Source organism: Sorex araneus, chromosome 1 (genome assembly GCF_027595985.1).
Source record: "Sorex araneus isolate mSorAra2 chromosome 1, mSorAra2.pri, whole genome shotgun sequence".
In the NCBI taxonomy this organism is placed as follows: Eukaryota; Metazoa; Chordata; class Mammalia; order Eulipotyphla; family Soricidae; genus Sorex; species Sorex araneus.
This window is the reverse complement of record NC_073302.1, coordinates 439440919-439462910: the sequence shown is the minus strand read 5'-3', so window position 1 is coordinate 439462910 and position 21992 is coordinate 439440919. Positions and strand designations below refer to the sequence as shown.

Here is a 21992-nt window from a genome sequence, read left to right as displayed (position 1 = left end):
CCAGCATCCCTCCTACCCTCCCCAATCCCATCGCCCCCCACCCCACCCTGCCACTGTGGCAGGGCATTTCTTTTTGTTCTCTCTCTCTAATTAGGTGTTGTGGTTCGCAATAGAGGTGTTGAGTGGCCACTGTGTTCAGTCTCTAGTCTACATTCAGCCTGCATCATCCTTCCCCCGCTTGGCCTCTGACCGGATTATACTTGATGATCCCTTCTCTGAGTTACCCTCTCCCCAGAATGTGAGGTCAGCTTCCAAGCCATGGAGTCAACCTCGTGGTACTTATTTCTACTATTCTTCTACTCTTGGGTGTTAGTCTCCTAGCCTGTTACTTTATATTCCACAGATGAGTGCAATCTTTCTATGTCTTTCTCTTTCTGACTCATTTCACTTATCATGATACTTTGCATGCCGATCCACTTATATACAAAATTCATGACCTCCTTTTTTCTAACAGCTGCATAGTATTCCATTGTATAGATGTACCAAAGTTTCTTCAACCAGTCATCTGTTCTAGGGCACTCGGTTTTTTTCCAGATTCTGGCTATTGTAAACAGTGCTGCAAAGAACATATAAGTGCAGATGTCATTTTGACTATACTTTTTTGCCTCTCTGGGATATATTCCCAGCAGTGGTATTGCTGGGTCAAATGGGAGCTCAATATCTAATTTTTTGAGAATCGTCCATATTGTTTTCCAAAAGGGCTGAACTAGTCGGCATTCCCACCAGCAGTGCAGAAGAGTCCCTTTCTCCCCACATCCTCTCCAACAGTGGTTGCTTTTGTTCTTTTGGATGTGTGCTAGTCTCTGTGGTGTGAGGTGGTATCTCATGGTTCTTTTGATCTGCATCTCCCTGATGATTAGTGATGTAGAGCACTTTTTCATGTGCCTTTTGGTGAACAGGTCCATTTTAATTACACTCCTTAAAGAGGCTTACTTTAAGCATACATCAAAAGCACAGCATCAGAGGATCACCAGGTTAGTTTTCCCACCTATTCGCTGTCATTATCTAAACCCCATTGTGTATATTTTGAACTTATCTTTGTTATTTGCTAATTACATTTTCTTTGGTCATGAGAAGAGAGACCTCATTTTCTACAACCACCTTCTATAACATTTCTTAAATGAATCCCCAGGTTTCTGCTATTGCCTTGGTAACTATTCTGAGTGGATGGAACATTGCTTATAAGAATTGACATAAAAGAATGGATGATGTGATGTTTTGACTCAGAATATGACCTGCAGTGACATAAAGATAGAAAGACAATTGATCAACACCAGTTCCAAAACCAGACATGGAGATACTTGCATGATGGTGTCTGTGCTCTTCCGAATAATTAGAATCCCAAATGGATCTTCTGTAATTTTGACTTCATAGAGTCTACCTGCAGGGGTGCTGGATGGAGCATTCGGTAAGTTGAGAGGAACTGGGACTTCATAGCGTTTGTTGTTGGGATCATAAATCTAGAATAGAAAAAAATAGATTGTAGGTGAGAACAGTACTTTTGAAACCTTTACCCTTCATGGAATTTTGATATTTTTGACAAAGTCTGAAGGCTATATTACCTTATCTTCTTTATGCTCATTTGGATTTTATTGACATGTCAAAGAATAATGTTATAATTCTGACATTATTCAAATATGATTCAAATCTATTGCATTTATTTTAAAGGAATATATTGATATGAAAATACAATCATTTTGACATTGGTGCTCTCTTAAGAAAATCAATCTGTTATTTGGCGCTTATGTATATATTATTATTTTTTCAGTACATCGTATTTAAGTATATGAGGACATACAAATATATGAAAATTTCCAAACTGAAAAAAAGAATACCCTCCCAAAACATTAACTCTACATTGATTAGAAAAATTACTGCCCTTGCTAAATTGATTCATTAAGTATCCATTTTATTTCTGCTTGCCATACTACTAAAATGAAGATGTTGTCTTTAAGAAGAGAATGATCACCAGTGAAAATGAGAAGGACCAGCACAGTAAGACTCTTTACATTGGGGGGAAATTTTCTCCTGCTATTTCTAGCTAAGAGGGAAAGTTTAGAGGGGAAAATATAGGCTGAGTATGAAAAGCTCTGCAACCATTGATCGAATAAAGAAAAAAAGAACTTCGACTATCTTGAAGAAAGTTCCTTCTAAGGTATTTTGGTGAGAGTTTTCATTAAATGGGTGTTGGATCTTGTCAAATGCTTTCTCTGCATCTATTGAAATGATCATATGGTTTTTATTTTTACTTTTGTTGACATGATGGATTATGTTGATTGATTTCCGGATGTTAAACCATCCTTGCATCCCCGGGATGAATCCTACTTGGTTGTGATGTATGATTTTTTTGATGAGTTGTTGAATTCTATTTGCCAATATTTTGCTGAAAATCTTTGCATTCGTGTTTATCAGGGATATTGGCCTGTAGTTTTCTTTGTTAGTGGTATCTTTGTTTGCCTTTGGTATTAGGGAGATATGAGCCTCATAGAACCTGTTTGGTAGAGTCTGTGTTTCTTCAATTTCCTTAAAAAGCTTAAAGAGAACAGGCAACAGGTCCTCTTTAAAGATTTGGAAGAATTCACTAGTGAATCCATCCGGGCCTGGGCTTTTGTTTTTTGGGAAGACATTTGATAACAGCTTCAATTTCCTTGATATTAATGGGTCTATTCAAGTATTCCAAGTCATCTTGATTCAGTATTGGGAGATTATAGGAATCAAGAAATTTGTTCATCACTAATCATCAGGTTATGCAGATAAAAACAACTCCGAGATACAATGAGCTACACTGGCATCTCTCACACCAAGAGACTGGCTCACATTCAAAAGAACAAAAGCAACCACTGTTGGCATGGATGTGGGGAGAAAGGAACCCTCCTACACTACTGCTGGGAATGCCGACTGGTTCAGCCCTTTTGAAAAACAATATGGTCAGTTCTCAAAAAATTAGAAATTGAGTTCCTATATGACCCAGCAATACCACTTCTGGGAATATATCCCGGAGAGGCAAAAAAGTACAGTTGAAATGACATCTGCACCTGTATGTTCATCGTAGCACTGTTTACAATAGCCAGAATCTGAAAAAAAAACTAAATGCCCTAGAACAGATGACGGGTTAAAGAAACTTTGGTACATCTACACAATGGAATACTATGCAGCTGTCACAGAGGATGAAGTCATGAACTTTGCATATAAGTGGATCAACATGGAAAGTATCATGCTAAGTGAAATGAGTCAGAAAGAAAGAGACGGACACAGAAAAATTGCACTCATTTGCAGAATATAAAACAACAGAATGGGAGACTAACACCAAAGAGTTGGGTATGAGATTAGGAAGACCTTTTAATCAAGCTACACTGGCATCATTCATTCATTCCCTCACTCTCTCAATAAACATCTGAACGTTAACATTTTTTGTGCCAGAGTTCAGAAACATAAAGATGAAAAGACCTGACTCTGAAAAATAATTTTGCAGAAAAATACGCATAAAGGTAGCCCATCAGTATTTTATTTCATTCCTAGAAATTAAAAGATCACAACACTGTTTTGACTCTTTTTACACATTCTCCAAATTTAGTGTCTAAAATTTAACTGAGTCTTATTTTGCATAAGTCCAAGCCTTTTCAATGATCCCAGACCAATGAAAGATACCACCTTGTTACCACCTTGTGTAGGGGTACAAACTAGGGACCCTTTGTTTTTCCAGTCCTTTCCTCTCTTAGCTGACCAACTGATGATCAATAACCAGATACCAGCATCCTACTTCCTACCTCTCCCAAAGTTGAGCACAGTTCTGTATCTCTTTCCCTGTACCAGGTCTGACTCCGCTGGATCCCTCACATGAATCATATAACTCATCCCCTTCTAATATGACTCTCCTTTGCATTATTGTCCTCCTGATCATTTTCATTTTGCATTAGTACTTGCCAGATGAGAATAGATCTGCCTGTTGTTTGATTGCTCTCAGATAGTGATATGGAGTCAGGATAGCTTAGAAGAGCACATTTGTTTCAGTTACTATGACTAGCAAAGCTTTGTGGCACTGAGAAAACTGTCACTAGTAATTGACATATATACTGCAAACACTTACCTTAAACTGCAGCATCTCGTTCTTGTGGTAGGTGACACTCAGACTGAGCTCTCTCACAGGTGTGGAGGGGAAAGCGCTGGCAGGAGCCTCGGGTTTTAGGGAAAGGGAAGCTGTAATCCCATTTGAAACATTCTGAATATTGTGGACAGAGTACAGACTGTCTTTAAAATAGCAGTAAGGGACTCGCTCAGCGTTGGTTTCCTGGAAAGTAAAGTCAAAGTTAGTTCCACAACAGTCTGAGGACGATTAGAAAAAGAGGGGTTAGGGAAGGCATTTTAAAGGAAAGAAAACCAGACATTTCTCAATCCTTCAATTCTATCACTGATGCATATCCCTAGTCCGAATCTCCTTGAATCATATACACTCCTCAGGAGTGACATCGTTTGAATTCTTAGTCATCATTTAAATATGTGTAAAAACAGAAACATTCCCTCCACATTCCCTCCCTGCTCCTATTGATCCTTCACATTCAAAAGAAAAATTTAGGTTCCTTTCAGAATTCCTTTCTTTTCAAGGATTTTCAGGACAGACATGGGAGCTGGAGCTACATTCCCCAAAATACAAAGTACAAAGGGTCTGAATGTCTGATAACACAATGGTTACCTCCCAGACACAACCACGTGCAATGCATTTCTCCTGGGTGACACCATCCTGGTCAGGATAACAGTCTATTTTATCTTCATTCCTTGTATTCATTCTCCACTCCAAGGTATATGCTTCTCCCAGGGTAAGTTTAAGATTTGTGATGTAAGTGATCTGTATGAATAGAGAACGAGCAAGGGAAAGCATGCTCAGGAATGCAAGAGCTGACAGGTCAGATAGGTCCTTCGAATTTAGATACCTCAGACCTTTTACCTTTTTACATACTTTAACCTTTTTACATCTTCAGACTAGGACACCTGTTTGACCTCCTAGTCTATGGGCTGGTAGTTAAAACCATGGCAGCAAACTAATGGTTTTCAACCCCAACTTCACACCAATACCGGTTCATGGACCAGTGGTCGAGATAACTACCTTAAACCCTTCAAAGTCTGATCACAAATTCAATCCAAACTGATCTTTTTCAAAAAATGAATCCTGCCTATTGTACTTGTATACTTACAGATTAACACAAAGCTATTTTCAGTCCTTAGGGTCCTTAGATGGGTCTGGTCTACATTCTTGGTCTGAGTATTGTATCTGTGTAAATGCCCTTTCTGGAAAAACCATGCCTGCTTGTAGAATACACTGATAGTTGCCTACCCCATGTAAACGTTTCCTCTTACTCACTGTTTTCTGTTTGGAAAACAAAATTTCCAGATAATAACTAATTATTGAATTCATACCTACGGATATATGGACTAGCTGGCGATTCTTTACTCTCTTGCTTTGAGGGTCTGTTCCTTATTTTATTTATTTCCTCCCTGCATGCTCTTTTATACTGCTGTAACCAATCCCATTATAGCAGTTACTTCAAATTAAGCAGTTACTTCAAATCACAGAGGAAAAACATCCTCAATCCTGACAGTGTCAAACCCTGAACTAGTGCCAGCACCACTTCCAAAATGGAGGCAAAATGTGCACAGTTTCTCTAATTCATTCTAGCCCAGTCATCCTTCTTCTCCAAATCTTCTGTCCTTCCTAAACAGGTATTAAAGCATGCCTTAGTCCTTCAGGGATCCATGCAACTTGTCAAAAAGAACATTGTAAGCTATGAAAATCCTAATAAGCTATCCCAATAAATGGAGTTTTACCTGTCGTGTATTGTCATTAGTGATTTTGGGAGACATTTGAATTGGAGCACCATTGTGTTTCACTGTTACGTGCATAATAGGTGGGATCCCGAGTATTGTAATGTTTTGAAATTCTAAATTATTAGGATCTTTGTAGGTTGAAGGCAAAGTCTTCATATCCAAGCGGTCCTATAAAACAAGCAGAAGTATTTGCCAATAATAAACAGTTTCTCAAATACATTTTAGGATAACATTGGTTTTTGCTTTCTCCTCTGCCACAGGCACTTAGGTTTACTGAGTAACATCCATCACAATTCTCCCAAGGCACTTCCATTCCTCTGTGTTTGTCTGTAACCTCTTTCTTTGTGCTCTGCATCCCCAACCGGTCAATCACCTTTATTCCCAAATCAGACTCTGTTGACTTGTTAGGTCAAATCCTTCTTGGACACTGGATTTGTATTTTTAAGTGCAATATTGCTCTTCTCTTCTCCTTATGTGTTTGTATATTTACTTTAGAGCAATGTCATTTTTGTATAGACATAGAAAGACAGTTAATGTTATGCTTCTGTAACTTGGCTGTTAAATGACTCCAAAGAATATTCAGTCTTGGGCATCTGTTTTCTCAACCTAAGCCTCAGTTGCCCTTAGTTCCTAGCACCCCAAAAGCAGGGTCCTGACGAGGGCCTAATGGGCCCAAGGCAAGCTATGAGCTGCCCTGGCATTGTAATGGACCAGACCAAGTACCATAATACAAAAAAAAGTACAAATTCTTTCATGATTCAAAGAGTAAGAACTAGACTAGGACCCTGCTAGGGTTAGGAAAGACTAATCTGGCCTAAACACTGTATTCTGGGATCTATAGTGGGGCATTCCCAGGAGAACCAGCTACAAACTCAACGTATCTCTATGTCCATATAAAATGACTAATGTTATTAAGAAATAGAATTAAGATGAATGTTTAAGTGATTGCTGGACTAAGGAAAGGGAAAAAAAAAACCACCCCTAGGTGGTATTTCACCTTGAGCAGATCAATGTCTTATCTTTGTTTTATCTTTCATATGTTGATTGTGCTACCTGATCTGGGTGTAGTGGCTACCCCCATTGTTTAGAGGTTGGGACTAGACCGGGACTCTGTGAAGGAACATGAAGAGAGGAGCATGGGGGACAGGAGGGGATGGGAATGAGGGGCAGAGTGAGACTGGAATGGGGCGCTTAGTGTAATTGGAACAGACGCATGGGGAGAATGGAGTAAACGACCACTGGTCACCAACCAACCTAGAGGTCCTGTTCCTCCTTCACACGTCTATTGGCAGCGGCTGTAGGCCAGGGTGGGAAAGTGGCTCATGGCCACCCAATGCATGTGGAGGGACAGAGACTGTTGCAGCCCACTCACCACCTCAGTTACTTATTTTGTGATTACACAATACATCTTAGGCCAGATACCCAAAGCTCTCTGAATGGCTGTTAGCTGTTATTACTAATATGGACTCAAGAAACAGCAACACAGACAAATGTTCTTAAAACAGAACTTTTAAAGACTGACTACACTGAGATTCAAGTATTCTAAGCTAACTCATATATCGAAATGTGCTCATCCATAGTCATAAAAATATGACTAAAAATGTAATTATACACATCTGCTAATAGACAAATCTCACACCCAGATCTCATAAAAATATGCTATTTGTGGACAGGAAAGATCACTTAAAGGACTGGAGCAGATGCTTTGTATGCAGGAGCTCAGGGTATGTTCGTCAACACCAATAGCATGGATCCCAAACATGGTACCAGGAGTACCCCCAAGTGTTACAAGCTGGGGCCAAAAACAACAACAATAACAAATATAACACAAAATACACACACACACAACCACACACGAGTACTCACTTGGGTGACAGAAAACTCATAGAAGATATGTTTGTCTTGGGTCAAAGTATCTGAAAGTGAGAGAAAAGTAGTCAGACTGCTGTCTGCTTGCCAAAATAGAACAGATTTCACCCTGGTTCTCCTCGAAGCTACCTCTGACGAATGATGAGACTATAGTCTCCAAGGCCAAGCCTCCCTTTTCCCATTTCCTTCAACTCCAAGTTTTTTCATTGCATACTTCTTAGGCAAATCCATTCCCTGTGCTTAAGTTATAGTAACATTACTATGAAAAATGGCTAAGGTGCCCCGCAGCTAGATCGAGGCACCTTCACAAAGTGTTTTCTTAAGGTCTCACTAACAGGAGCGTGTCTTTCATATTATTCACAATAGTTCACAAGTAGTTGGGAAAGAAACATCCACTTCAAATGGCAGGAACAGTAAAGCCTCTCTCAGAAGTTCTTTGACAATACAAAGAAGCCTAGAATTACTTAGCTCAGCAATAGAAAAATTCTAAGAGGTAGAAATGTATTTTCTTTCCACTTTTGGTTCCTCTACCACCACCCCTAAACATTATACCTCAAACTAAACTTCTCAAGAATGGTTAATGGTTCTGTGCCTAGTGAGATTTCTTCCACAGTGGAGTGGTAGGGTAGCTTAGAGATGCAGGCTTGAGTGTAGCAACAAGGTAGTAATAGCGCTTACCTATCGATTGTCCATCATCCCAGAAGAGTTCACCTTTCGCTTCTTTTTTCTCATCCAGGGCAATGATAAGACCAAGAGCGTTCTTCCGGCTGTGGAAAAAAATACATGTATGAGACAGGCTTAGGATTCAAAGAATCTTTTTTCCACAGATTTCAACTGGGGAAGATTAGACACAGCAGAAAGTTCTGTTTCTTCATATATGTCAAGATCAAAAGGAGCCTCTTCCAATAGAATCAGAATCTTCAGTCAGAGGAGATAAGAATACCCTGAAAGACCGGCAAGGAGCTGGAATCACTGCAACAGGGACAATTAAAGCTGTGGGTGCAGCTATACTTCAGAATACAGATGACTAGAAGATAAAGAAATTGTAGACAATAATTGGTTCAACTGAATAACCAGTGGTGACATACAAAAGAGCCTGAGGATGTAGCTCAGTGATAAAGCACTTGCCTTGCATATATGAGGCATTGGGTTTAATCCTCAGTTCTCTCTCTCTCTCTCTCTCTCTCTCTCTCTCTCTCTCTCTCTCTCTCTCTCTCTCTCTCTCTCTCTCACACACACACACACACACACACATGTTTATTTCATTGGGGAACTTACAGATCTTCCCTCATTTAAATTTCTTTGACTCAAAAACCAATAAAATTGATTAAAAATTATTTTATGAAATGACAACTTTCCTAATTTGATTATCGATTTCTCTTAACAGAAAAGTGAAACAATATGGTATCCAGCTTTATAGTTTAGAAATCACAAAATAATATTTCAAAAGCACCTAAAATTGAAAAATAGAAATAACTATAAAGAAAGGCCATTTCAGCCAGTTGTTTTCAACGTCTAGTCTGCTGGTCTGTAGATACTTAAGCCCCAATTTCCTGCTTCTGCTGAATGCACCAGTGACCCCACATTCACTATTGCGGTCTTTTAGGGTTCAACTCTCCACTCTGTCAACTAGATTACTTGCTTTTATGTAACACATGTTGGTTGAGTATCTTTTACTTGCTAAGAAGTCTAAAAGACCCAAAGAGAAATTGATCACAGCTCCATAGAGGACCGAGAATATTATAAGAGAGATCCAACAATTTTAGTCAATGAAGCAGAAAGCAAAGAGTGACGCCGAAGGTAAAATACGTATATGAAACACAGAATGATGGGGTGCCCCGGAGGGGTGTGGGTGAGACCCCTCCCCACCCCAAGGGACCAGCCCTGGCAGCTGAAAGCTTCCAGAACTCAACTGCCACCATGCTCATGGCCACTCTCCACATGTTCAGGCCGAGCCTCACCCACAAGTGAATCTATTCCTGGACAATTTATACCACATACCCTACACATACCTGAAGAGTATCGCAACATATTTGATGGGGTTCTAAGTAGGAGGCAACCACTTTTAGAGGGAAATATTTTGTTTACATATATATGTATATGTATGTACATACATATATTCATATATACATAAACACAAGGTTCAACCTTTAATAACATGTTAGTGATTTCTTATAGAAGGGCTTAATGACCCCTTGGTGAAACATTTTTGTAGTATTATCAGCAGTTCTTCATAACAAACAATACAAAATATATTATTTCGGTTTTGCATTGGGGCAGGGCTTGGGGTTCAAGATGGAAACATCCGAAATATGGTAGCGGGAAGGTGTAATGGTGGTGAGATTGGTGTTTGAATATTAAATGTAATCAAATATTGTGACTACTTTATAAACTAAAAAATATTTTTTTAAAAGTACCCAGAATAACATTTCTAGGGTCCCAAAGACCTAGATGACCCAGAAAGATCCACACGCTCAATAGTGCCTGATCCCAGATTACCTACAACACAAGATCCCTGTTCTGGCTTCCGACCTAGGAGAGTAGAAACTATCTATCTCTACAGGAAGGGACCCATGTTTAGATCAACAAATTTGAAAACAAAAAGTTGTTAATCAGCATACAAGGAAACTACCCAACACATAGGATTCTATTCCCCTAAAAACTTGAGGTAGTAGAGCTTTCAGAGTATAAAATAATGGTGATTGAGCTACTTAATATTACAGATATAAGAAAACTCAGCTATGGAGCAAGAGAGTCCAGAAAGAAAAATGCTCAGAAAATTGTCGGTGGCAGCACTCCCTCTGCTGGAAGGGTTGGAGAAGATCTCTGCAGGTGGAATTGGAGTTAGGTATGAAGGAAAACAGTGAGTATAGCAAGGTATAGCCAGGGATGGGCCAATGACAAACAAAGAAACTAAAAATTGAACAATAAACATAGTGAAATAAATGGGTAGATTTAAGAAGAGTGATATTTTTGGTGAGACTCGTCCATAGAGTATATTAAGGAGAAGTGGTGGTTGGGTTGTTTGTTTTTGTTTGTTTGTTTTTAGTGGGGCTCCCAAATAGTGTTTGGGGACTCTTAGAGTCACTCCTGATAATTTTCAGCCAACCAGATTGGTGATTCAATGCAATAACCAAGAATATGGTGTTTCTGGGGCCCTGCAGGATCACAGATCACCAGGACATGCTCAGCAGTAATCAGGGGATGATATGTGGAATCAGAATGTGAATAGCCCTGAGTACTATTCAAATAAATAGCCTTTGAACTTCAAGTAGGAGAAAAACAAACTGAGGTTTTTCATTTTGAATACATGCTTGTGGTATCTGAATGCAGAAGAACCTAAAGGTGGCAACCAACTGGTCTTAGACACAAATGTGTTTTCCATAAATACCATTAAAATAAATATCTACATTTTGTAAAATCTAAAAGAAAAGGAAGCTCAAATACAGACTCCTAGTCTCCAATCAACTTGCTGTCTATTAAAAACACTCAGAGTCTTTAAGAGACAGATACAGAATGAGCCTCCTTTGTAGAAAGGGGGACTGTGATTTGAGACTTAAATCAGAGCAATGAGAGAACTGGAACAAAAGGAGGGGACAGAAAGTTCACAAGAAACTTTTAAGCCCATTTCTTATCACAGAATTACTCAGTGGGAAAAAATGAGAAGTTGAGGCAATAGGAAAAAGAAGATGGACCTCCCCGCTCCAGTTCCTCACCCCCCACCATACACACTCATCAATAACTTAGAAATGAAAGAAAATGAATCAAAAGCACAGCCTGATAAATTGATGGCTGGGCTGAGGCAGGCAGGGTGATACAAACACCTCATTTGCTGAAACTGAGAGGTTTTAGGGCTAAATTTCCAGCAGTTCTGAAAAAGAAACTGAAGTTTGACCATTTGGCAGTCAGTGTGTTTTGAAGAAAAATGCAATAGATTTAGGAGGGGCAGAGATTAAGGTTTTTTGTTCCAAATAATCTGAACAAAAACTCTAAATCACAGCTTTCTTGGATGATGACAGCAGGCATGAGTCATCCAGGGCACCCCAGAGTGGGGCTGGTGAGCCCAGCACCTTCCCAAACAAAGCCCCAGTAGCCAAAAACCTCCACACTGCACAATTGCCGCCATGCTCATGGCTGGACTTCACTACTGGGAATGAACCTCATCCAGAAATTGATCTGTTGAAAATCTCAATTATGCAGGTTTTGTGACTGAAATCTCCAGGCTCTCACAGAGTTGGGGGTGGATACCTCTCCACATCTCCCTGTTCTTCTGGAAGCCTCAGCAGTCATGCCCATGAACTGCCTCTGGTGCCAAATAAACTCATTAACCGGCAATGATCCAGAGACTCATAAATAAGTCTGGAAAGTTGCAGAGATGCTTCTGGATTCCATGAATCAGGTTGAGTCATCCATGGCACCCAAAGTCACCATCCACTTAAAAATTTCACTTGAGCTGTATCATCCCATTTAAAATTTTTGAATTCCTGGAGCACACAGCCTCATTTGCAGCCATGCAGCATCTCAAACTCTGCGTCACTGATTAACCAGGAAAAGCACACCACATTGGATAGCATGTAAAATAGATGACAACCAGTAGCAGTTAACAAAATATTAACATATAAATTTTATCCTGTAAACTTAGGACTTAATGACTGACTCCATGGTGCAGATACAACAATCTTCACACACTTTGTTTTAAGGAAATGTGTTTTGATCACTAATTGAGAATTATTTATAAAAATCTATGTAAAATAAAATAATCAGGGCCTGTGATAGGTGCAGGCTTGAGGGGTGGTTGGGAAAATTGGAAACAACGGTGGTGGGAAGGTGCAATTGTAGGGGATACTGGTGTTGAAATATTGAATGCACAAACTACTATGAGCAATTTTTAATAAATAAATTTTTAAAAGTTTAAAATAAGAATATACCACAGGGATGAGAGAAAGAGAGAGAGAGACAGAGAGAGAGAGAGAGAGAGAGAGAGAGAGAGAGAGAAGAGCCTGTCATTGAGGCAGGCGGGGCTGGGGTGGCATAAGGGTCCATTAAGATCCAAGGTTTTCTAACATAATTTTTCAAGTGCATATAACTGTTTCTAACTATTCTCTCATCTACATAGATCTGATGTACTCCTCAATAATAATGGACTGTGGAGGAGGGATTCTTGACACTTTGATGATGAACATGGGGTTCGAACATTGATTTTGAAGAGTTGTGTAATGGTATTCCTAAAACAAGACGGTCTTTTAAAAACACAACGGTAACTTAATGGAAAAAAATTAACACATAGGAAAACCGATAGAGCTGAAGAGATAGGATAGGGACTAAGGCACTCTCCTTTCATCCTTGTAACCATGGTTCAATGCCCAATAATATATATGGTCACTTGAACCTCACCAAGGGTTATGTCTGAGTACTTAGCTAGGAATAGCCCTGAACATATTCAGGTATTGCCCAAAACACCACCAAACCCCACTGCAAAGAAAACCCATAATCACTTGTCAAAAAAAATTGCCTATGTAGGCATATGCTACCCGAGCCCATGTGCTGCTTGCGCCCACGTGGCCGAACACATGTGGTGCCTGTGCCTTGTCGCCCGCATCTCCCCTCTTGACATGTGTGCTTTTGTGCTTTCCTATCTAACGCTGGGATGAGTGTAAGGGCTCTCTCCGCCCTTGGAGAAGCCTGCGTTTTCTCACGAGTGTATCACTCTGTTTCTCTTACTCTCTACTCTCTCCCACTTCTCTTCCTCCTTCCTTCCCCAAACCCTCCAAATAAAATCTGTTTACTTCACTGCTTGTCTATTCCTGAAATTCTGCGAGTGAGACAAGAACCTTGGAAACCCTGGGCCTTGTAACTTTTAGCATTGCTATGTATTCATATATTTGATGCAGGCGGGTAGATAGGCAAAGGCCCTCAGCAATGAAACTTAGGTCAACAAACTTCTGGGAAGGAAAGTTCTAAGTGACTCACGCTAAGAAGACTCCAGAACATTCTGGATCAAGAACACCCAAGAAGAGCCTATAAAAGCCAGCCCAAGAGCCCATTCAAGGCTCTCTCTACCCTTAGAGAAGCCCACATTCTTTAATGCATTACTCTCTCTCTCTCTCTCTCTCTCTCCTCAAACACCCTCAAACACCTTCCAAATAAAATCTGTTTTACTTTTAAAAAAATTGCCTATATAGATCAAACAAGCAAAACAACCAAAATTCTTAAAGCTCTTTGGAGCCTGAGGGTAAAGTTTTCAAATGACTGGGTTTCAGCATGATCTGAGCTTAGTGACATGCAATGAGTGACCGGTCAGTCACTCACCTGAAGTGTGTGTTTAGTGCAGGCAGTTGCCAGGGCAGAATGTAGCCTCCACGGACATGAAGATTAATGTGGTTGAGAGGGGCTGGCAAGTCCTTCATTACACCCCTTGCTTGAATGTCCTCACCCTGCAGACCAGAGGGAAAGAGATGATGAAGGTAAGAACATGCCTCTCTGAACCGGAAATCCCCATGCATCTTGTCACTCCACAGAACTTGCTGCCCTTCCTGACCTTTCACACACCCTCAACTACACTCTTCACACTTACCCAGCTGCTCCACAAACTGCTGCTCTGTCCAGCACCAGGTCAGGATCCCTTCTCACAGGAGAGGGGGGTTATTCACTTTCTGATGGGCTCTGATATACACCTCACAAGACATTTTTTCCTTCTCTTTCACCTTGATTCATCTCTCTCCCTCAATTTCCACTCCTACTGACTAACACCTGACACATACTTGACAGGAAAGACCTTAGTGCATGGTCTTGTTTTACGAATCTTTCCCATCAACTCACTCTGTCGTCCTTAACATCCAATATCTTTTTGTTAGGTCACACACCGCTATACTTGGGGCTTCTACCTGGCACCAGTCTCAGGGATCACTTCTGAAAATGCTCAGGGTGGTGCTAGGGCCAAACTCAGATTAGTAGTATGCAAGGCAAGTGCAGTGCTTTACCAGCTGTACTAGGTCTTCTGATAAGAAGCTGGGCTGGAGTGATAGCACAGCAGGTAGAATGTTTGCCTTACACATGGCCAACTGGGGTTCGATTCCTCCATTCCTCTCCGAGAGCCTGGCAATCTACCGAGAGTATCGCGCCCGCACGGCAGAGCCTGGCAAGCTACCCATGGTGTATTCAATATGCCATAAACAATAGTAACAAGTCTCATAGTGGAGACATTACTGGTGCCAGCTCGAGCAAATCGATGAGCAATGGCATAACAGTAATACAGTGATACAGCGAGCAAAAATAGATTTCATTGCATGTATGTTCACAAGCCCTCTATAAAAAGTTATTAACTGAATCAGAGGGTAGTTGTATTCTTTTCTTCAAAATCCCCAGTTCTAGTCTCCATAGTGACTGAAGCTACTTACATTCCCACCTGCAGTTTGCTGGGCATTTTTTCCCTCCACTTAGTTATCACTTTGTCTTTTAATCATTTTTTGATGGTCATTCTTGCAGTGGGAAGTGGTACATCTTGTTGCTCAAAAATGATTAATTTTGCTTTCCATTTTCTACTGTTTGACCTTCTGCATGTTTGGATTTTTATCAGTGAAGGTACTTTGAATTTCCTAGTGGACTTTTTAAAATCCATCTATCTTTCAGGATATCTTTTCAACAATACCCAACTCCCCCAAAGGTTTTCTATTTTAACCTAGTCTGTCTGAATTCCACAACGTTTTTAGATAATTGCTCTATTCCTTTCACATGATCACATACATTTCAGTAATAAGTTCCATCAGTTTGTTTATTCTCTGTAGCAGGTATTAATAAATTTTGAATGCAAGGGCCATATAAGAAGCGCTAAATTTAAAATTGTGCTCCAGGTATTTCTTTTTTTTATTTTTTTTCTGCTCCAGATATTTCTGATATAACAAAAGAACTCTGTTGTTCTACTAGGAACACAGTTACTATTGATTAGTTTAAAAAAATCCCATGATTTATTCCAATAAAACTTTATTTACAAGATCAAGTGCCAGTCAGATTTGACACTGGAGTGTATTTGACTGCTCTAAAGGAGAAAAAAATCATGGATCTCCTGGCTTTGTGCTAGGGATTCTTCTCGGCTGGGTTCAGGAAACTATATGAGGTGTTAAGGGTGGAAACTAGGGCAATCGCATGCAAGTCAAGCTCCCTCCCCGATATACATCTCCAGTTCCTATTCTGCCAGAATTTTATCTGACATTTGAGCACACTCCTGTTTTCCCAGGTTGCACACACAATCAGAAAAACTTACCGTGTGGTAATCATACCAGAGGGCATCAGGAAAATATGCATTGACGCTTCTGACATTCTAAAATTAAACACAAAGGCACGGACAGTGGGCTGTGTTAGTTATCCAGAGCAGAGTAATCAATTTGATAAAAGATGGGTCAAAGAGTAGTGACAACTGTCTCAGAGCTCTAGAAGTCAATAATAATGGGGGAGACTCTCCCCACTTTCTCCTTATCAAATGGAAAAACATCTCCCTAGTTAAAATGGCCATTTCTATAAAATCTATTGGGACATAGACTTGACAGAGATCATTATACTTGCTTTTAGACTTATCCTGCGGCCTCTCTAAAGAGAAAACTTGAGGCTGGGTTTAAGGCATGCCAAGTTTTATGGTGTTTATGATGTCAGGACTTCACAGTACCAGATACATAGTTGACATATTGAGGTGCTTGCCTTGGACATGCTCAACAATAGTTCAGAATATGATACCACATACTGGTTTCAAAACCAGCCCCAAGAAATGATTCCTAAGCAAAGAGCCAAGATAAGCCCCAAGCATGACGGAGTATAACTCATAGTCAAGCAAACACACAAAATATACTTCAGAAATTATTAGTAATGTAATAAATTTTGGGAGGATATAAATAACTATCATTTTAGTCTGAAATACAGTCACCACCAAAGTAAAGGAGCGGGTATCCCAAATCCTCTGACAGCAGGAAGAGAAGTACTAGCTAATAACAAGACTATATGCACTGGTGCAGAGAAAACTCTTATCAAAATTTTGTTTTTATGATGGTAGATGATGGCAACAAATTCTTCATAGTTCTACACCACATGACCCACACTGCTGATTTCAATTAATAAAGAGAAGATTGTGATTTTAAACATAGAAGGTTTCTCTTTTTCCCTGCTGCATTGTCCAATCAACCAGAATTTGTTGCACTGATTTGAAAGTTGGGGTTCCAAAGGACCAGGGCACCTAGTGAAGGACTTCAGCTCTGAGGGAGAGGAGGGGACATAGTAGAATAAGGATCCCTACCAGAACAGTTCTTCTTGCCCTATTCACCTGCCTCTGGATGCCTCTACTTGCCAGAGGACTTCATACTCACAGGTTCCAGGACAGGGCTGACCAGGAGAGCTGGACCCAGCAGGAACTGACTGTCTATGTCCCAAGTTTTCCGGTCTGACACAAACCTGGAAAGAGAAGACACGTTACCACCATTGGGATCCTCCAGCAGAACCCCAAGCCAAGACCGTAAAGAGACCCTCCTGTTTAGACTGGACTGCCTCTTACTATACTATCCACTACTTTTTGACCAGACACATTACTCACTATCCATAAGGCATGCTTTGCAGCTCCAGAAATGGCTGGATCTATGTATGTTATCACCATAGACTCTCCACGTTCCTCAACCTGGACACATTTCAAGTGCAAATATGGCCTTCATCCTTACAGCTTTCCCTAAATGCCTTCTTTCATGACCTGAGATGACCTGAGCTGCCACAAAAAGAAAAATAGGCAGATATCCTGATGTAAAAACTAGAAAGAAAATATTCTGTGCTATAAGTTATTCTTTCAGAGAAAAAAATTAAATTTAATCTAGTTTTTTATGTAAGACCCAAGGCATGATTGAAAGAGTGCTGAAAGAGTGGTGACACATGGGCTGTGCCCAGAAAGCGATGACAAGGCAATCACAGTTTCCTTCTCATGTGAAAGCATTGTTTCCTTAACCCGAACCACAAAGAATGCAAGTGTCACTGGGGCCCCAGTGAGATACTCACTCGTGGAGTAGAGGTCGCACAACAGTACTGCCCTCTGCGTTGGCCTGGTACATCAGGGTATAGAGATACGGCAACAAGGTGTATCTGGTATTCAGGACACTTCTGGAGAGATCCTCAAATTCTTTATCCCAAGACACAGGGTCTTGATTCTGAAAGAGTTACAAAGTGCCAACATTGGTGGGATGAGGTGGAGTGGGTGCATGGGGGTGGGGGGGGGAATTAAGAAGGTCACTAAATATTTATTCCAAATGATGATGACAAACAACTAAACTAAGGATAATTATAGATGAGACAATTATAGATGAGACTCAGGAATTCCCTCTGGCGGTCTCACTGAAGCATGGGCACCAGCCTATGTACCTGTTGACTATAGGTCTTCTTTTTAAAACATCTATTCAGTTCTTATGCCCATTTTTAAATGAAAATTTTCTATTTCATTACATTGTATTACATGTATGTAAATATTGTCTCCCTACCCAATACATGGTTTGCACATATTTTCTCCAATTCCAAAAGATCGTCTTTTCATTTTTTTGCTTCTGTTGATCCATGGAAGATTTTCTATTTGATATAGTCTTTCTTGCTATTTTTGCTAATAATTTTTGTCTTAAAGTCATACCTAAAAATTTCAATGCCAAGAACAGAATCAAGAACCTTCCTCTCACTCTTTTTCTGGAATCTTTTTTACATATTTTCTTTTATAATCTTTCTAGTTTTGGGTATTATTTTTAGTTTATTTTGGCTAGTAGTGATATTGGTCTTCACAACCAGAGACCAATTTACTCGGCTATATGTTGATTACCTAGCTTTACATAACATCACATATTAAATATACCATCTTTTCTACACTGAAAATTCCTGGACCTACCATCAAGTGTTAGTTTTCAGTGTATCCAAAGGTTTCTTTCTTGGCTCTCTCTTATGTGTCGATTTTTATGCCAGTATCATAATGTTAGGTTTATTATGGTTTTGCAGTACCATTGGAAATAACAATTCAGAATATTTTTAACTTTGTTCTTCTTTCTTATGATTGTTTTGACTATGTACAGACTTTTATAGTTCCTTATCATTTTCCAGAGATTTTTTTGCTACAACTTTAAGAAATTTCATGTGAATTTTTGTAGAAATTAGCTCTATGCATGGGTTTAAATTTCACGGTTATCTTAGCAATACTAATTCTACTGATCCATAAGCAAGGAAGGTGTTGCCACTTGTTTCTGTTGGACTTCTTTCATCAGTCTCATAGTTTTCAGTGCATGAGTGTTTCACCATCTCAATTATATGCATTTCTAAGTATTTTCTTGCTTTTAGATGCATTATAAATGGATCGCTTTCTTTACTTCTTCAGATATTTTTGTGAAGAAATATAATTTCTAGAAACTATATTAGTTCCAATAAGTTTTTTTACCATCTATGGGGTATTTTATATATAAGATCATTAAATTATTGAGAGATTATTTCACATCTCCCTTTATTTTTGTATACCTTTTATATCTTGCTCTTGCCTGACTGATTGCTCTGACTAGGACTTCAACTACTATGTAAATTGGGAGTGGTATTAATAGCACCTCTGACTTGTCTCTGATATTTAACAGGTTTTTAATGTTTCACAGTTGAATATAACATGTGTGTGTCAGTAAAGTCTGTATCATGTAGGATAGATTCCTTCCAGTGGGTGAAACAAACAGAGTAAAAAAAAAACGTTTTTGTTAAGAGTTTTTATCATAAAAGGATGTTGTTCTTGTCATAAATTTTGTCTGAATCTATTGAGATTATGATATAATTTTATCTTTCATTTTTGTTAATGTGCATTATCACATTAAATTGTTTGCATATATTGAACCACCTTTGCATGCCAAGGTTTAAATCATACTTCATAATGTCAACGAATTTTTTAATTTATTTATTAGTTTGGGATCTTCACCTAGCAGTGCCCAGGGTTTGCTCCAATGATCATTCCTGGAATTGTGCAGGGAGCCAGACACATTGCTGGGAACCTATCTGGAATTGTGGCATGCAAGGTAAGTGCCTTAGTCAGTGCACTATCTGTCTTGTCCAGGCAACTAATTCTTATTATGTTGAAAATTTGTTAGTTTTAAATCTTTATTTCTCAGGTATACTGATGTGCAATTTTCTTTTTTAATAATGTACTTATCCAGCTTTGGTATCAAGGTAATGTTCCTATAAAATGAACATTGGGAAAGTTTAGTACACTTCAATTTTTAGCAAGTTTTAAAATAATTTTCATTAGTTCTTAAAATGTTTGATAAAATTCACCAAGGAGACCACTTAGTCCTGTTTCTTTTTTTGGACTGTTTTTGACTATTGAATCAGTGTCTGTATTCATTGCTGTTCTGTTCATATTTTTATTTCTTCATGACTCAGTCTTGCTAGGGCTTGTTTGTTTGGTATGCCTAGAAAGTTCTTTGTTTCTTGTAGGTTGTCAAAAGATGTTAGTATACAATCAATAATAGAAGAACCTCATGATTTCTTGTATTATTTTTTGTGTGATGTGCAAGATCTTATGGATTTATCATTTTGATTATTTATTTTATTTATTTATCATATGTTTATGGGGTCTTCAGATTTTACGAAGTCCATGTTTTGTTAATTTTTCTGTATCTTTTGAAAATCAGCTCTGACTTTTATTCATCTTCTCAATCACTTTTATGGTCTATTTTCTTTATTTCTGACCTTATCCTTGGTTCCTTTATTCATCTTGCTTTAGTCTCAGATGATCTTTCTGCTTTTAGTCTCTTTAACTGAAAAGTTAGAGGCCCTTCAAAATTTTTTAACTGCAAAGGGTCAACGAAACAAGGCTGTGGCAACTACTGGCTTCAACATGAAGGAAGAATGTGTTCGGTAATAATTTCTTGCAGACACTAAAGTGTCTGTGCAGTTTGGGGTTTGGAGAATTAGAGCTGAGTCCATCAGACGGTGCAGCTTCCTGCTCTAGGGGCTGTGCTTGGCAGGAAGAGGCCCTTGGACAAGGCTTTCAGGGTCCCAGGACAAGCCTTTCCCTCCTGAGCCAGGCCATGACGAGAGGGAGGGCAAGAATTTTGTTGTTGTTGTTAATGAACATTAGGAATTTATCACGAAAAACTTTTATAGAACTACTTTTGGTGCACTACATGAACCTTTTTTAAATTGAATCATCTGTATGCTCATCTATAAACTTTTTAATAATATGTTTATATTTTTGTTTTAAGATTTTTTATAATTTCTATTTTCTCATGTTTATTCTTTAGCTCACCCTGTTATTGATACTTAAATTTCATAGATGACATATAACTGGTCAATAGGTATATATGGATAGATGCTAAATATTACTAAATGTGAGAGAAATAAAAATAAAAACCAAATGGCATATTATCACATACCTCTTAAAATGTATATTATCAAAAACATAAAAGATAACAAGTTTTTGCTAAGAAGTGGAGGGAAGGGGAAATCTGTGTGCAGCATTGGTCTTAGTTTAAAGCTTCTGTGTTAAACAGTATGCTCTTTCTCAAAGTTGAAAAGAGAACTGCCATAAGATAGAGCAATTCCCCTTATTCCACTTGTGAGTTTGTGTCTTTATAAATGTGTGTCTATATAGAGATGCAAAAGAAATTAATATATTAGATATATATTGGGACTCATGTGTATGCATACTTTGTGGAATATTAAATTTAGACATGAAAAAGAAATCCTATCACTTTCAACAACATAGATGGATCTTAATTTCACCGTGCAAAATGAAATATGTAAGACTGAGAGTCAATACAAATTGCTGTACCATATCATTTATATGTGATATATAAAAAAGTAGAACACAGGGAAACAAAATGCAGACTGGTGGTTATCAGATATAGAGATGGGGGAAGTGGTCAAAGGGCATAAACTTGCTGTTGTAAATTGCATATATTCTGGTAATTTTGCATGTGGTATGGTGACTGAAGTTAACAATACCATGGCATTTATCTGAAAGTTTCTAGCAGGGTAGATATTAACGGGTTTCAGTATAAGAGTTTAGTTGTCTTTATGTTGTCTCCAGTGAACATACATTCGATGACTTGTACCTCAGAACTGGAGACTCTTTTCATGTCCACACAGAACTATTGAAATAAGGGCAAATGTCCTACCCTGGTCCCAATGGTGTTATGGTTCCTCGAGAAGGGGTAAAAGGCCCCCAGCTGCATCCAGCGAGCGCACATCTCATATTCAGCATCTTGGAAGAACCCACAAATATCTGCTCCTGTCTGAAAACAAGAATGGAATAAAGTGTGGCTATGAAGGGC

The 21992-nt window shown here is 39.0% G+C and overlaps 1 protein-coding gene across 1 annotated transcript in view; it reads right to left on the bottom strand.

Moving 5' to 3' along the window:
* Positions 1–21992, bottom strand: part of MGAM (maltase-glucoamylase) — a 120881-nt gene that overhangs the window by 26117 nt on the left and 72772 nt on the right. Inside the window, 11 exon segments of the mRNA XM_055129602.1 lie at positions 1306–1460; positions 4088–4288; positions 4691–4843; positions 5821–5988; positions 7687–7736; positions 8368–8456; positions 13999–14123; positions 15950–16006; positions 17040–17124; positions 17713–17861; positions 21837–21953. Coding sequence (XP_054985577.1) covers positions 1306–1460; positions 4088–4288; positions 4691–4843; positions 5821–5988; positions 7687–7736; positions 8368–8456; positions 13999–14123; positions 15950–16006; positions 17040–17124; positions 17713–17861; positions 21837–21953 — 1349 coding nt within the window.